At 41.5% G+C, this 19,169-nt stretch overlaps 1 protein-coding gene across 2 annotated transcripts in view; it reads left to right on the plus strand.

The window, feature by feature from the left end:
* The window catches only part of LOC124115946 (collagen alpha-1(XXVI) chain-like), a 55,614-nt gene extending 41,724 nt beyond the window's left edge, over window positions 1-13,890 (plus strand). Inside the window, exons 5-7 of one of the 2 annotated variants that reach the window (XM_048385240.1) lie at window positions 4,423-4,768; window positions 7,131-7,295; window positions 8,454-11,189. In XM_048385240.1, coding sequence (XP_048241197.1) covers window positions 4,423-4,768; window positions 7,131-7,295; window positions 8,454-8,584 — 642 coding nt within the window. In that variant the 3' untranslated portion in view covers window positions 8,585-11,189. Of the gene's footprint in view, window positions 1-4,422; window positions 4,769-7,130; window positions 7,296-8,453; window positions 11,190-13,011 lie in introns of those variants that run through there. The other variant, XM_048385239.1, reaches the window with a different exon arrangement.
* Window positions 13,891-19,169: the final 5,279 nt, after the last annotated feature.

A 19,169-nucleotide genomic window follows, 5' to 3' on the forward strand; every position in this document is an offset into this window, starting at 1 on the left:
CATTGTTAGACAGGTGAGACCACATAGCACGGAGAGCATTGTTAGACAGATGAGACTAGATAGCGCGGAGAGCATTGTTAGACAGATAAGACTAGATAGCGCAGAGAGCATTGTTAGACAGGTGAGACTAGATAGCCAGAGAGCATTGTTAGACAGGTGAGACAAGATAGCCAGAGAGCATTGTTAGACAGATGAGACTAGATAGCGCGGAGAGCATTGTTAGACAGATAAGACTAGATAGCGCAGAGAGCATTGTTAGACAGATGAGACTAGATAGCGCAGAGAGCATTGTTAGACAGGTGAGACAAGATAGCCAGAGAGCATTGTTAGACAGATGAGACTAGAAAGCGCAGAGAGCATTGTTAGACAGGTGAGACAAGAAAGCCAGAGAGCATTGTTAGACAGATGAGACTAGATAGCGCAGAGAGCATTGTTAGACAGGTGAGACAAGATAGCCAGAGAGCATTGTTAGACAGATGAGACTAGATAGCGCAGAGAGCATTGTTAGACAGGTGAGACAAGATAGCCAGAGAGCATTGTTAGACAGATGAGACTAGATAGCGCAGAGAGCATTGTTAGACAGGTGAGACAAGATAGCCAGAGAGCATTGTTAGACAGATGAGACTAGATAGCGCAGAGAGCATTGTTAGACAGGTGAGACAAGATAGCCAGAGAGCATTGTTAGACAGATGAGACTAGATAGCCAAAGAGCATTGTTAGACAGGCGAGACTAGATAGCCAGAGAGCATTGTTAGACAGGTGAGACTAGATAGCCAGAGAGCATTGTTAGACAGGTGAGACAAGATAGCCAGAGAGCATTGTTAGACAGGTGAGACAAGATAGCGCAGAGAGCATTGTTAGACAGGTGAGACAAGATAGCCAGAGGGCATTGTTAGACAGATTAGACTAGATAGCGCAGAGAGCATTGTTAGACAGGTGAGACTAGATAGCGCAGAGAGCATTGTTAGACAGAGACGACCCAGTGTCACAGGTCACAGAATATCATGAGAAACACTGAGCAAGGAAATGGTCAGCCTTTAGGTCGACCTAGGCGTGTCTGCTCGACTTCAGCATGTATATCTAAAACAGATGTGTACCGAGCTGCTGATTCTGCATATAAAGAAAGCTTATGTCAAGACTACTTAATCACCTGAGTGACAGCAATATTTACGTCCATGTATTGAATTAAAACTAGACTACCTAAATCCTTTAAACGAAAAAAAGATCAGCCATCGTTAAATAATTATACAAGACAAAGAAATCAATATACAAATCTTACTCGTGAAAAAAAGAGACAATACCAAGAAGACATCAAAAGCGCAATAGTTAATAATATACATAATGGTAAACTGTTCTGGTCTTCGTTGAAGCGTTTATCTAACACTCAGCCTACTCCAAAACCGGACATTAACATAAACCAATGGTTGAAATACTTTCAGGGTATGTTTGAAACTAAATCTGATACAGTCACCGAAGATGAATGTATAAACACGAACACCGATCAGCTTGCAGATTCTGTTCTTGACTCTCCCATTCTCCAAGAGGAAGTTATTTTAATTCTATTAATTCATTAAAATATGGTAAATCAGCTGGTGCAGATAAACTTATAACTGAAATGTTTGAATATGCCCAGGATATACTATGTCCAATCTTGACTTTAATATTTAATGCAATGTTTGATACTTCATACTTTCCTTCTATGTGGACACATGGAGTTATTGTTCCCCTCCACAAAAAGGGTGATACTAAAATACCAGCCAACTACAGAGGTATAACAATACTGAGTGCTTTCAGTAAAGTCTACACTAACATATTAAATAAGAGATTATAGTTTTGGGGTGAATCATGTGATAAATTTGTCGAATCCCAGGCTGGCTTTCGTCGGGGCTACTCTACAGCTGACAATATTTTTATATTACAATCTATCATCCAGCGACATTTAGGTAAAAAGAGAAGTAAAGTGTATACACCTTTTGTAGATTTTTCGAAGGCTTTCGACTTTGTTGATAGATCAAAATTGTGGCGCGTATTAAACGTACATGGAGTCTCGCCAAAGATGTATAAAAATATCCAATCTATTTATAAATATGTTATCTCTTGCGTCAAATATGGAAACCAACAGATTTTTTCCCGTGTAATACTGGAGTCCGTCAAGGCTGTTTACTAAGTCCCTTCCTGTTTAATATGTTCATTAATGACTTGGCTCTAGAAATTGAATCTAAATGTGAACCAGGAATCCAGTTTCATCCAGAACTTCTTCAAGTGTTTTTATTATTGTTTGCGGGCGATGTCACTCTAATTGCTGATACTGTATTTGGCCTACGGAAGCGCATGGATGTTCCTAAAGATTTTTGTCATAGATATTCATTAACTGTTAACTTTGACAAAACTAAAGTAATGGTGTTCAGTAAGGGAGGAATGTTGTCTAAAAATGGAAAATGGTATTATGGAGATGTTAGATAAGAATGTGTTTCTTCTTGTAAATATTTGGGTGTATCATTCTCAAAAACTTTAAATTGGTCTAACCATGTATGAAATGCTGCACTTCAGGCCCAAAAAGTATTGTGTGATATTTTAAAATCACTGAGGAATGTAAAACCATTTGATTATAATGTATTTTTCAAGATATTGGATACCAGAATAGCACCAATATTGTTATATGGAGCTGAAATTTTGGGCTTAAATAAATACAAAGAAATTGAACAGATCCATTTATTAGCATGCAAACAATTTTTAGGCGTTAAGTCTTCGACACCTGATCATGTCGTAAGAGGCGAGTGTGGTCGATATCCTTTGTACATTTCAGCATATAAGCGTTGTATTACTTACTGGTGTAAGATAATATCTATGCCAAATAATCGTTACCCAAGAAAGAGCTATAATCTCTTGTTTAAAGAAGCTGTAAATGGCAAGATTAATTGGGTATCCAAGGTTAAAAATACCTTATATAAATTTGGTTTCGGCTATGTTTTTGGGAAAACGAATCAATTTCTTATCCAAAACTATTTATATTTGAATTTGTATCACGATTAAAATATATACATAAACAAGAATGGCATTCAGATATTGCTAGTAGTCCGAAAATGTACACCTATTCTTTATTTAAAAATTTTTTTTGTGTTGAACCGTATCTTCTAAATATCAGTATTGGTAAATGTCGTACTGCGCTTTGCCGCTATCGTTGTAGTTCGCACACACTCCATATTGAAGTGGGTAGATATTATAATGTCCCAAGAGACCAAAGACTTTGTAACCTCTGCATCATTGGTCTTATCGAAAACGAATACCATTTTCTGTTAATTTGTAAAACATATAATAATCTTAGAAACAAATATATTCCAGGAAAATATCATGTCCATCCTACATTACATAGATTTAACCTGTTGTTGTCATCACGAAAAACCTTTCACTATATATATTCCGTGCCATGAATATTAGAAGCTCGTTAATGTCCATTGTGGATCTGACTATCTAAATGTACAATAGGCCTACAGTGCGAAATGAATAAAGAAATACAACAGAATTAAAACTGTCACAGGCCTCGGATATTTTGAATAACATCTTTCACGAGGAGAATCAATGATTTTACGAGGGCTTCTCAATCTATTGTGTTTCCACGATGAACGGCCTTAATGTAGGAAGGTACAGATGTTGTGAAGTCTTCATGTGACATTTACTGGCTTGATCCAAAATTACCTTCTATAATCATTTATTAATTAATTTGCAAAACGTGATTTGAGTAGTTACAATATCTGAATCTAAACTTCTTATGTGTTTCGGAATGAAAAGATAAATGTTGATGAATTTACTGAGGCGAGAGGCCGTCATAAAGAAGAGTTTTCCCAGTCTCATTATATCTCATTCAACTGCAAAATCAATCGCGGCCTCTATGCGATACCTCAATACTCAAGGCCGCGTCAAGTGAACTTTCTGTCCAATCAGCGCCAAGCTTCTTACTTCTCGAGATGAGTGAGCGAAGCATTCAAACAAGCATATGTGGTATCTGTATATCAAAAACTAATGTAGTCGAGGGAGCCCGACTGTTGTGGGTATTTATGAATCATGTTGTTTCTGAGCGCCATGGCACCTGCACCCAAATGGTAGGGCCGTGAATGGTATGTCTGTGTTCTATGGCGGTTTTCGTTTGTTAATATCTAAGTTTCCGTGTCGAGGCGTTAAAGGAATAATGAAGCCGAATTGTTTAAGAAAGCTAACATCTGATTGGTTGAAGACACCACCCATCCTTCATTTTGACTTGGCGGTCAAAGTTCACTCAGTGTTCATCAAATCGCTTTGTTGCACAAAAACACGCAAGTCAGTCACTGCGTCTGCGTTAGCCCTAACGACCCCGAGTAACTGTAAACTGAACAAATCCTGTTAAAGTTTCTGAAACCGTAAATTCTGTTTTATTTGTAATTTCAGATGACATACACCCATTCCGCACCTAGTGCCTTAAAATCTCGAGACGCTCAAGCTTGCACGTGCCCCCAGGGACCTGGTGGGGAAAGGGGGCCGGAAGGCCCGAGGGGTAAGACCGGGCCCCAGGGGCCCCCAGGACCCCCGGGCGTTACCCTAGAAGCTGACCCAGAAAGAGGAGCAACACGGACGGTGATTGGTCAAGCTGGCCCAGTTGGGGCGCCGGGGCTGCCCGGTACTCCTGGTCCCGTGGGGCCCAGAGGCGAACAAGGACCCAGGGGTGAGCTGGGTATAGCCGGGCCTAAGGGGCCACCAGGCAAGGCGACGCTACAAGATGAACAGAGAGAGAAAGGTAAATGTAACCTCAACGTCTGCGAATTATGCACATTCTCCCAACACACTTACTACCATTACACCAACTCCAAACACACCTTCTCCTAATCCTAATAGACCTACTCCAATTACACCTACTCTCAATACACCTTCCAAAAGACCTACCCTCAATACACCTTCCAATACCTTCCAATTCACCTACACTCAATACACCTTCCAATACACCTACTCTCAATACACCTTCCAGTACCTTCCAATTCACCTACACTTAATACACCTTCCAATAAACCTACTCTCAATACACCTTCCAATACACCTACTCTCAATACACCTTCCAATACCTTCCAATTCACCTACACTCAATACACCTTCCAATACACCTTCTCTCAATACACCTTCCAATACCTTCCTATACACCTACACTCCATACACTTTCCAATACACCTACTCTAAATACACCTTCCAATACACCTACTCTCAATACACCATCCAATACTTTCCAATTCACCTACACTCAATACACCTTCCAATACACCTACTCTCAATACACCTTCCAATACCTTCCTATACACCTACACTCCATACACTTTCCAATACACCTACTCTCAATACACCTATCAATACACCTACTCTCAATACACCTTCCAACACACCTACACTCGATACAACTTCCAATACATCTACTCTCAATACACCTTCCAATACACCTTTTAATACACCTACTCTCAATACACCTTCCAATACACCTACACTCGATACACCTTCCAATACACCGACACTCGATACACCTTCCAATACACATACACTCGATACACCTTCCAATACACCTACACTCAATACACCTTCCAACACACCTACTCTCAATATTCTTTCCAATACACCTACTCTCAATACACCTTCCAATACACCTACAATCAATACACCTACTCTCAATATACTTTCCAATACACCTACTCTCAATACACCTTCAAATACACCTACTCTCAATACACCTTCAAATACACCTACTCTCAATACACCTTCAAATACACCTACTCTCAATACACTTTCCACTACAATTCTTCTCAAACCACGTTTATTGTCACCCCCGCCTCCCCAACCTCCCCCGCCCCCCTACACATCCACTCCCTGTAGAGTCCTCCTAACATCAATCAAGTATATTAAACTACGGTTATTACCACTAATCTGAGTTCGTTATATCCGTCGTTCGTTCTAAGCATTTCGATTGTCAGACATCTTGGATCAAGTCACGTGACCACATGCTACTCGATGCATGTTGACTTAACATCTCAGAACATCCTTCAGATGCGGCAGAGAGTCATCCTTTTTCATGACTAATGTTTGTCTGTGTCCATGACCTTAGCGGTGCTCAAGGTCGTTGAAAGCATTTGTAGTGATTTCCTCCAAAGAATTGAATGTATAAAGATTGTTAACCGAATGTGTAATATGATACGACATGCACGGGGGAATACTCTCTGTGTCATATCATGTCATTCTTAGAATAACCGAAGCCAAAGTCAATAGTGTTTTCAGCATGAAAACACCGCATCACGAATAGAGATTACTTGTAGTAGTTCCTGGTGGGTATTTCGTTTAGATAACAAGGATCGATAGTCTTCTATACAAGAACCATGAAGCTGGAAGCGATCATGTAGGGTCAGGACGGGTTGTTGAATGATTATATACTCAATTGCAAAATAAACGCACATCCTAAAGTATGGAAGTCGCGATCTGAGATTAGCCGTTGAAAGCCGACGCACAGGTCTGTTTTGGCTTCTTTTTGCAAGCCTAGCAGTAGTTGACGCTGAAAGGTGGCGCTGGTGCAAGTGAGAACGAACCATAACGTTAACCCGTAACACGTTGACGTCCGCTTCTTGGGCGGCCCTGCACACTGTAAGATTGCATATCTTAGTGTGGTGAACCTGTAGATCTCCTGTCATTCGTTTGGCCGTGTCTTCCAGCTTCAATCATGATCAGTACTCGATGACGATCGTTTATAGTCTGGACTTAGTTCATTCCTTGTCACTCAGAGAACTGTCGGGCGGTTAGTGTCAGGTTTCACTGTGACGGGTACCTGCAGCACCCAACAATCCATGTTTCACATTAAAACCGCGCATCGTGCTCTGAGCACGTCCTCGGAAGGACACTTTCTGACCATTCTTGCTGATAGATATCAACAGTCTCTGTCCAGTGTTCGAATCTAAAAACGTTGTTGTGCAAAATAGGTCACTTTTATTTGAAATCAATGACATCGGAAGTTACAACATGAGAAGGGCTTTTCTTTTGGAACTTAGTACATATATACCACGAATGGTCTTTTCTCAAAACGTTTCTTTAGACAAAATTGAAATACACTACCAGCATGTATTGCTTTTGTCTAGCACAAGAGAGCAGGATCCTGCTCCTGGAGGGGAAGGTCGAGTACTTGGAGGGCCGTGTTCTGGAACTGGAAGGGGAGCTTAACTCCACCGTGGATACAAGGAAGACCATTGACATCCTGGGGGACCGCATTCTGCTTCTGGAGCGGATCTTCCCGAAACTCGCAGGTGAGAAGTCATTGACAGGTTTTTGTGTCAACGACACCTATAGCTGTAACAGTGTCGAGGGACGTTACACTGTTAATTCCTTCAGAGAGAGGATTCGTGAGAGAAAGTATATCCAGTTGAATAGCTCAACTCTCGTATCTAGAAGCTCTTATACCTAAAGGAAGACATCGAGCGGAACACAAAGGCTGGAAGAACTAAAGTAACACGTGACCGAAAGTGTGACATGTTTCTACTGGTTGTTCTAATATGTTGTGCCGTTATATGGCTGAAATATTGCCGATCCGACGTTAAAAATTATAACTCACTCACTCACTTTAATCAGATGCAAAATGTCAAATGCTTATAGCTGCAATGTCTGACTGTACCCACATTCATTCCCTGTCACTAACTCCTGATTGCATGCCCTGTCAGCTCTGTAGGCGGAATGCTTCGCCTGAGCACGTCACAGCTGAACACGCCTCATCCTGTTCGTGTTAATGGAACATATCTCCTTTAGAGTGGCAATGGTTTTGATCAAGCTACGTCCAAAGTCTCCGTTCAGATGTTTGCAAAACGTGATTAACTCATTGTCAGTTTTAGAGGCTTAGTTACTTTTGTAGGCATGAAACTATAATTATATTACCGTTTTGGCAAACCCCTCCAGTTGGTCACGTGATAATTGGGACCGGCCGTTCAATATTCCGGGAGACTATGGGACAGGATAGATGTTAGATATAAACTGCCGGGCAAAAGAAAGTATACACCCTGATGGTGGCTAAATATGCACAAACAAGACATGGTCATTCGATAGTGCTGTATTTCATACAGGTATCACCGTTGTGTTGTCGACCTTAAGTCAGTGGTCCGGCGACCGTTGTTATCCTAGTAACGACGTTGAGATAACATTTTTAATTGTTTTCTTTGCAAGTATAGTGTTTTTTCTCGGGAAAGCCAACGAACAAGTTTGTAGAATCCGAGACAAAATTACTTTTTCCAGTATTTTCTGGAATATTTATTTTCTCAAAAAAGTCCACTTTCTGAATATCAAATGGTCGACATCAAGTTGGGGTGAAAGGTAGGGGATTACGACAACCTGTAATGTTTATCTCTGCATGATTTGTGAATGTCACACCGGAATGAGCATGCTCTATCTTTCACTTTCTCTCTGTCTTTTCGCAGAACTAGAGCTAAACGACCCATCCGCCTTGCCTTCTATCTTACGGGCCTATGCAGATGAGCATGGACGAGACAAGCCCAAAGCACGCAAACCCTTTCGCAAAGCAACCAATAAGAAACCGACTAACAGCTGATATGTGGAGGTCGCTATTAAAGGCGTGCAATGATTGGTTAAATATATTCGTTGTCACGGCGACCTTATTCTGAAGTGCAATGACTGGTGCATATCAACCATATGACCTCGTCTTTAATTGGCGCCTGCAATGTGCAATTATTATAAATGTTCAATACATTTAGATCTGTGAGATCTCCTGTAGAGTATTATATGTGACGTCATGAATGCAATCATAATCGTATATAGACGTGTGTCCCTTTGTACTTTGCATTAAACACAACCGTCCACCAAACCACGTGACTGTTCTGAGACTTTCTCACAAGGTTGACTCTCATGATCTGCATACGTTTGTTAATTTATCTGTCATATTGTAGAACAATGCAAAATGGTTATGTAGCATAACCCCGGTTATAACGAATGTAGGGGTTATGTCGACTCTGGGAATAGGGACTTGTTATGTCCGGGTATGTATCAGTAGTTTGATGATTAAGTACATCTCAAATATATCTTACCAAGCAACAGAACACCGTAGGGTGTCTTAGTACATCTCAACAATATCTTACCAAGCAACAGAAAACCGCAGGGTGTCTTAGTACATTACTACACTATCTTACCAAGAAACAGAACACCGTAGGGTGTCTTAGTACATCTCAACAATATCTTACCAAGCAACAGAACACCGTAGGGTGTCTTAGTACATCTCAACAATATCTTACCAAGAAACAGAACACCGCAGGGTGTCTTAGTACATCTCAACAATATCTTACCAAGCAACAGAACACCGTAGAGTGTCTTAGTACATCTCAACAATATCTTACCAAGAAACAGAACACCGTAGGGTGTCTTAGTACATCTCAACAATATCTTACCAAGCAACAGAAAACCGCAGGGTGTCTTAGTACATTACTACACTATCTTACCAAGCAACAGAACACCGTAGGGTGTCTTAGTACATCTCAACAATATCTTACCAAGCAACAGAACACCGTAGGGTGTCTTTGTACATCTCAACAATATCTTACCAAGAAACAGAACACCGCAGGGTGTCTTAGTACATCTCAACAATATCTTACCAAGAAACAGAAAACCGCAGGGTGTCTTAGTACATCTAAACAATATCTTACCAAGAAACAGAACACCGCAGGGTGTCTTAGTACATCTCAACAATATCTTACCAAGCAACAGAACACCGTAGGGTGTCTTAGTACATCTCAACAATATCTTACCAAGAAACAGAACACCGTAGGGTGTCTTAGTACATCTCAACAATATCTTACCAAGAAACAGAACACCGTAGGGTGTCTTAGTACATCTCAACAATATCTTACCAAGAAACAGAACACCGTAGGGTGTCTTAGTACATCTCAACAATATTTTACCAAGCAACAGAACACCGTAGGGTGTCTTTGTACATCTCAACAATATCTTACCAAGAAACAGAACACCGTAGGGTGTCTTAGTACATCTCAACAATATCTTACCAAGCAACAGAAAACCGCAGGGTGTCTTAGTACATTACTACACTATCTTACCAAGCAACAGAACACCGTAGGGTGTCTTAGTACATCTCAACAATATCTTACCAAGCAACAGAAAACCGCAGGGTGTCTTAGTACATTACTACACTATCTTACCAAGCAACAGAACACCGTAGGGTGTCTTAGTACATCTCAACAATATCTTACCAAGCAACAGAACACCGTAGGGTGTCTTTGTACATCTCAACAATATCTTACCAAGAAACAGAACACCGTAGGGTGTCTTAGTACATCTCAACAATATCTTACCAAGCAACAGAACACCGTAGGCTCATCTCAACAATATCTTACCAGGAATCAAACACGTTTAGCATCGAGACATATATCTGTCCCCTTTCGAAAGAGATCATCAGAGATGTTTGCGAAATTTCTCAATTGATCTGTCATTTTGTTTTTAATTTCATTTGGATATCTTCACAATGATCGTTTGAACCATATATTGTATCTTGATGTCTTGTTTTACATTACGTTCGTATTGATGATGTGAAAACAATTGGACATTAATTAGTTTATGTTGTTTCTTCATACGCTTACAAGTTCACGTACGCTGTGCCCTGTTCCATCCCATTGCTTCTTATTGACCATCTTCAATATCGTGGTGATATTTGTTTACCCCTTACCTCAAGTCAATGTACCAGGTTGCAAGTATGCAGATCTTTCTGTCGTACTCTGTTATATGTAAGCTTCGTTCAGGGGATGCTCTGTTTCCTTAGTGTGTTCTTCCCCGAGAAGAGCATATCTTTTAAGCTTCTTGCAGCGTGTTGGTTGTGACGTTTTACTACGCATATCGGTAGTTTGTGAGGACCTGAGAACCGTCAGGTGAAGGACCTGAGAACCGTCAGGTGAAGGACCTGAGTGGAGGCAGGGCCTGCACACACTCTGCGCACTCCGATACAGCTGATTGTACAGTCGTTATGACATTAGAAGTAAAGTCTGTGTGTGTTCGGGAACCTTTGTGTTGTTGAATTTGTTTTGATTTTCTACTTGACATCAACGCCATGATCGATACCAGGTGAATCGCTTGATAGGCATTACTTAGAAGTTGACGGATGACAAAGTAGACACAATTTATGGAAAACAACTTCTTTAATACTGTGAAGGCGACGTTTCGGTATAGATCCTTATACCGTTGTCAAGCAAGGACTTGGACTTCACCAAAGCTCGACAATGCGACAACGCGACATTTTTCAAGGTCAAAAGATGTCGGCGTTGTCGCTTTGTCGCATTGTCGCGTTGTCGCATTGTCGCCCTATCAAAAATGTGTAAGAAAGGAGTATAACAATTCCGGCGCACCATTAATCGAGAAGGGGACAATGCGACAAATGGCCAAAATGTCGCGTTATCGCGTTGTCGCCTTGTCGTGCTTTGGTTAATTATGACACTTTTTGCTTGTTTTTGGAAGGGCGACAACGCGACAATGTCCCTTCTACTATTCCATAGTTATTGGGTAACTATTCTAAGCCGGAATCCTTACGGAGGCACACCATTGCTAGTGGCGTGATTAAGTGTGATGGTACACCGTTACTAGTGGCGTGATTGCGTGTGATTGTACACCGTTACCAGTGGCGTGATTCCATGTCATGGTACACCGTTTCTATTGGCGTGATTGCGTGTGAAGGTACACCGTTTCTAGTGGCGTGATTGCGTGTGGTGGTACACCGTTACCAGTGGCTTGATTGTGTGAGATGATTCTACAATTCTTATGGAATGTTGCGTCCCTTGGTCGTGTCAGGATCCGATATGATGGGTTTGAATCTTTTTGTAAGATTAATTTAAGCTCCACACTTTTATCAGCTCCTACCCGTGCTCGTGGGTTTTACAAAAGAGGTAAACGTGTACGACCTGCTTCACACTGAGCAGACACGCTGTGATAGTTTCTGCTCACAAAAATTTGTTTGTCACATATTGTATAACGCCGCACTCAGCAATATTCCAGCTATATGACGGCGGTCTGTAAATAATCGATTCGGACCAGACAATCCCGTGATTGACATCATGAGCATCGAGCCTGACTACCCGATCCCGTTAGTCGCCTCTTACGACAAGCATAGTCGTCTTTGACGGCAAGCGTGGGTTACTGAAGACCTATTCTACCCCGGATCTTCACGGGTCTGCTCACAAAAGAGAGGGGCCATGCGAACAGAGTGAAGTTTTAAATGTAAAAAGTAAAACCGCAAAACATTGACAAAGAACACATCTTGTAGGAGAGGACATGGACACCATCTGCCACGTGACAAGTTCCTGCAAAACCAGGAAGAAAAATTATACTCAGGGCTTCCGCGGGTGGGTGACGTTGGGGTTGTTTCAAGATCCACTTTATATTCTATATGTTTCATTAAGTGCAATATATAAGATAATAATATTATGTCGATGACACACAGACTGGACATAAGGATATTGTCATCACAGGTTGTATTGATGTGAGTATGCTATGTTTCCGAACAGGTTGTTCTGTTTTGTTTCTGTGTGTGAAAACAGTTCGCACACACTGCTTTACTTCGCGGATACATATCTAAAAGCATGAACAAAACATGCATGTGCGCCACGTGTCGACCACACTGTGTCGTTGTAATGTCAGTTTGGCTTTAGAGTTAGGATAGGCAACATCGCTCGACACGCATGTCATTCAGTTATCGTGATCATAATAGAAATTTGGGATTTCAGAAAGTTTGGAAATGTGAATTAAAGTACCATAGTAATTGTTGTTTGTAAGTGTTGCTGTTAACCAAAATAAAACTTTTGTAAATGATTTAGTGTTCTTTGCCTGCCTATTGCATTTGTACTATTTCTGCTGACCACAGACAGTTTCAGTAGGGCATGGATGATTAAGAATAACTATGCCTCAAACTAGGCTGGACCAGGTTGTTGTGGATTGTCCCCCTTTAACACCTTGACCTTCGTGTTCCAGGGGAGATGGAGAAAGCGGACCTAAAACAGATGCCGTTCAGGGCTGAAAACAACGACGAAGATAATGTTGTGAAAACTGACCGATCACAATATGGACGTCAGAGTCACATGCAACAGGACTGCGCATGCCCAAGACCTCCAACCCCACCACCGCTTCCGGCCAACCTGACCAACTTCCTGTTTGCCAATGCATCGAATGCCTTCACGGAGTGCAGGCGTCTGGGTTACCTCAGTATGCTGGATGCAAATTTCAAAGGGCATTCGTTTCCATCGAGACAAACGCTGAAAAGAGACTTGAATTTGCCCGTAATACCCTTACCCGCTCACACAAACACTGGGACAAAACTACACACCGTTTACACTGCAAGTTGGTACATGTTAATTTGGCAATTATTTGGACCACAGTCAGACCCTTAATGTGTCATAAAGTTGGGAAAATGTGCAATTCGACGAAAGAATCAAAACTAATATTGACCTAGGCTTTCAATTAAAATTATATACGTTTGTCTAGATGGTATCAGAATATTAAAGACTGTGGACAATTGACAAACGTTCCATGGAATAGATTAATATGCGATATTGACATGGTAAAGAAAAGACTGGAAGCACATTAGTATAAGGTAAGACCAGTTTAGTGTTTATCCGCAAATATTTTCTATATTTTATATATTTATTGCACAGTAAGACACAATGTACAGTATTTTATATATTTATTGCACAGTAAGACACAATGTACAGACACTAAAATACATATATGAAAAAAACTTAAATATAAAAAATGTCATTTTCTTTCAGAGACGTCATCTGTCTAACACTAAGTCTGTCAGCTTCAGCACTAGTCACGTGACATGTATATACTGAATAAAACCACTTCAACATGTCTGTGTATCTTTTCCTGGTGATTCCCTGCAGTATAAAACGCTCGTGGTTAGAGCGTCTGCCCGGAGCGCGGAAGGTCGGGGGTTCCATCCCCGGCCGCGGCATACCCCAAGAAACGTTAAAAGGTGGTATTTGTTGTTTCCCTGCCTGGTGGGGTCATTATTCTGTTGCTGAGTGGGTATCATTTTGGAACTGTGGCATGGTATTCTCTGTGGGCTAGCACTGGAAAGCCTACATTAGTCCGGACAATAACAATCACACACGCACGCAGACGCACGCACGCACGCACGCGCGCGCACGCACGCACGCACGCACACACACACCATTTCAACACACCACGATCACCCAGTAATACAACTGGGTATGTTTATCGCGTGGCCTTTCTTGCATCACTTGATGATCTATCTACATGTATAGAAATGACAATGCTCAAAGCTGCCATATACTGTCTGTACATACAGTGTGCCTGGTACTGCGTCATTTAGACAACGGCCACGCCAGTGGACTAATGTGAGCACGTGGTGCACGTGCATCATATCATAGAGTGTTCCGCATCAAGTCAGGCTGTATAGCTTCAGATTCTAAACACAAACCTAAACACGTTCCTTGTCCCATAATGGAACTAAACATGTGTAGGATTTTGTTTAAATGGTGAATGTGTTTAGGGTCTAAATGTGGGAAAAACCCGACTGGGACATTATCTGACTACATACAGCCGTGGTGTATAACCAGGATATTATCTGACTACATACAGCCGTGGTGTATAACTGGGACATTATCTGACTACATACAGCCGTGGTGTATAACTGGGACATTATCTGACTACATACAGTCGTGGTGTATAACTGGGACATTATCTGACTACATACAGTCGTGGTGTATAACTGGGATATTATCTGACTACATACAGCCGTGGTGTATAACTGGGACATTATCTGACTACATACAACCGTGGTGTACAACTGGGATATTATCTGACTACATACAGCCGTGGTGTATAACCAGGATATTATCTGACTACATACAGCCGTGGTGTATAACTGGGACATTATCTGACTACATACAGCCGTGGTGTATAACTGGGACATTATCTGACTACATACAGTCGTGGTGTATAACTGGGATATTATCTGACTGCATACAGCCGTGGTGTATAACTGGGACATTATCTGACTGCATACAACCGTGGTGTATAACCAGGATATTATCTGACTACATACAGTCGTGGTGTATAACTGGGATATTATCTGACTACATACAGCCGTGGTGTATGACTGGGATATTATCTGACTACATACAGCCGTGGTGTATAACTGGGATATTATCTGACTGCATACAGCCGTGGTGTATAACTGGGATATTATCTGACTACATACAGCCGTGGTGTATAACTGGGATATTATCTGACTGCATACAGCCGTGGTGTATAACTGGGACATTATCTGACTACATACAACCGTGGTGTACAACTGGGACATTATCTGACTACATACAGCCGTGGTGTATAACTGGGACATTATCTGACTACATACAGCCGTGGTGTATAACTGGGACATTATCTGACTACATACAGCCGTGGTGTATAACTGGGACATTATCTGACTACATACAGCCGTGGTGTATAACTGGGACATTATCTGACTACATACAGCCGTGGTGTATAACTGGGACATTATCTGACTACATACAGTCGTGGTGTATAACTGGGACATTATCTGACTACATACAGTCGTGGTGTATAACTGGGATATTATCTGACTGCATACAGCCGTGGTGTATAACTGGGACATTATCTGACTGCATACAACCGTGGTGTATAACCAGGATATTATCTGACTACATACAGTCGTGGTGTATAACTGGGATATTATCTGACTACATACAGCCGTGGTGTATGACTGGGATATTATCTGACTACATACAGCCGTGGTGTATAACTGGGATATTATCTGACTGCATACAGCCGTGGTGTATAACTGGGATATTATCTGACTACATACAGCCGTGGTGTATAACTGGGATATTATCTGACTGCATACAGCCGTGGTGTATAACTGGGACATTATCTGACTACATACAACCGTGGTGTACAACTGGGACATTATCTGACTACATACAGCCGTGGTGTATAACTGGGACATTATCTGACTACATACAGCCGTGGTGTATAACTGGGACATTATCTGACTACATACAGCCGTGGTGTATAACTGGGACATTATCTGACTACATACAGTCGTGGTGTATAACTGGGATATTATCTGACTGCATACAGCCGTGGTGTATAACTGGGACATTATCTGACTACATACAGCCGTGGTGTATAACTGGGACATTATCTGACTACATACAGCCGTGGTGTATAACTGGGACATTATCTGACTACATACAACCGTGGTGTACAACTGGGATATTATCTGACTACATACAGCCGTGGTGTACAACTGGGATATTATCTGACTACATACAGCCGTGGTGTATAACTGGGACATTATCTGACTACATACAGTCGTGGTGTACAACTGGGACATTATCTGACTACATACAGCCGTGGTGTATAACTGGGACATTATCTGACTACATACAGCCGTGGTGTATAACTGGGACATTATCTGACTACATGCAACCGTGGTGTACAACTGGGATATTATCTGACTACATACAGCCGTGGTGTACAACTGGGATATTATCTGACTACATACAGCCGTGGTGTATAACTGGGACATTATCTGACTACATACAGCCGTGGTGTATAACTGGGACATTATCTGACTACATACAGCCGTGGTGTATAACCAGGATATTATCTGACTACATACAGTCGTGGTGTATAACTGGGATATTATCTGACTACATACAGCCGTGGTGTATAACTGGGACATTATCTGACTACATACAGCCGTGGTGTATAACTGGGATATTATCTGACTACATACAGCCGTGGTGTATAACTGGGATATTATCTGACTACATACAGCCGTGGTGTATAACCAGGATATTATCTGACTACATACAGTCGTGGTGTATAACTGGGATATTATCTGACTACATACAGCCGTGGTGTATGACTGGGATATTATCTAACTACATACAACCGTGGTGTATAACTGGGACATTATCTGACTACATACAGTCGTGGTGTACAACTGGGACATTATCTGACTACATACAGCCGTGGTGTATAACTGGGACATTATCTGACTACATACAGCCGTGGTGTATAACTGGGACATTATCTGACTACATGCAACCGTGGTGTACAACTGGGATATTATCTGACTACATACAGCCGTGGTGTACAACTGGGATATTATCTGACTACATACAGCCGTGGTGTATAACTGGGACATTATCTGACTACATACAGCCGTGGTGTATAACTGGGACATTATCTGACTACATACAGCCGTGGTGTATAACCAGGATATTATCTGACTACATACAGTCGTGGTGTATAACTGGGATATTATCTGACTACATACAGCCGTGGTGTATAACTGGGACATTATCTGACTACATACAGCCGTGGTGTATAACTGGGATATTATCTGACTACATACAGCCGTGGTGTATAACTGGGACATTATCTGACTACATACAGCCGTGGTGTATAACCAGGATATTATCTGACTACATACAGTCGTGGTGTATAACTGGGATATTATCTGACTACATACAGCCGTGGTGTATGACTGGGATATTATCTAACTACATACAACCGTGGTGTATAACTGGGACATTATCTGACTACATACAGTCGTGGTGTATAACTGGGACATTATCTGACTACATACAGCCGTGGTGTATAACTGGGACATTATCTGACTACATGCAACCGTGGTGTACAACTGGGATATTATCTGACTACATACAGCCGTGGTGTACAACTGGGATATTATCTGACTACATACAGCCGTGGTGTACAACTGGGATATTATCTGACTACATACAGCCGTGGTGTATAACTGGGACATTATCTGACTACATACAGCCGTGGTGTATAACTGGGACATTATCTGACTACATACAGCCGTGGTGTATAACCAGGATATTATCTGACTACATACAGTCGTGGTGTATAACTGGGATATTATCTGACTACATACAGCCGTGGTGTATAACTGGGACATTATCTGACTACATACAGCCGTGGTGTATAACTGGGATATTATCTGACTACATACAGCCGTGGTGTATAACTGGGACATTATCTGACTACATACAGCCGTGGTGTATAACCAGGATATTATCTGACTACATACAGTCGTGGTGTATAACTGGGATATTATCTGACTACATACAGCCGTGGTGTATGACTGGGATATTATCTAACTACATACAACCGTGGTGTATAACTGGGACATTATCTGACTACATACAGTCGTGGTGTATAACTGGGATATTATCTGACTACATACAGCCGTGGTGTACAACTGGGATATTATCTGACTACATACAGTCGTGGTGTATAACTGGGACATTATCTGAGTACATACAACCGTGGTGTACAACTGGGATATTATCTGACTACATACAGTCGTGGTGTATAACTGGGATATTATCTGACTACATACAGCCGTGGTGTATAACTGGGACATTATCTGACTACATACAGCCGTGGTGTATAACTGGGACATTATCTGACTACATACAGCCGTGGTGTATAACTGGGATATTATCTGACTACATACAGCCGTGGTGTATAACTGGGACATTATCTGACTACATACAGCCGTGGTGTATAACTGGGATATTATCTGACTGCATACAGCCGTGGTGTATAACTGGGATATTATCTGACTACATACAGCCGTGGTGTACAACTGGGACATTATCTGAGTACATACAACCGTGGTGTATAACTGGGACATTATCTGACTACATACAGTCGTGGTGTATAACTGGGATATTATCTGACTACATACAGCCGTGGTGTATAACTGGGACATTATCTGAGTACATACAACCGTGGTGTACAACTGGGATATTATCTGACTACATACAGTCGTGGTGTATAACTGGGATATTATCTGACTACATACAGCCGTGGTGTATAACTGGGACATTATCTGACTACATACAGCCGTGGTGTATAACTGGGACATTATCTGACTACATACAGCCGTGGTGTATAACTGGGATATTATCTGACTACATACAGCCGTGGTGTATAACTGGGACATTATCTGACTACATACAGCCGTGGTGTATAACTGGGATATTATCTGACTACATACAGCCGTGGTGTATAACTGGGATATTATCTGACTACATACAGCC

The sequence above is a fragment of the Haliotis rufescens genome, unplaced genomic scaffold (genome assembly GCF_023055435.1).
Source record: "Haliotis rufescens isolate VD_foot unplaced genomic scaffold, xgHalRufe1.0.p SCAF_56, whole genome shotgun sequence".
NCBI lineage: Eukaryota > Metazoa > Mollusca > Gastropoda > Lepetellida > Haliotidae > Haliotis > Haliotis rufescens.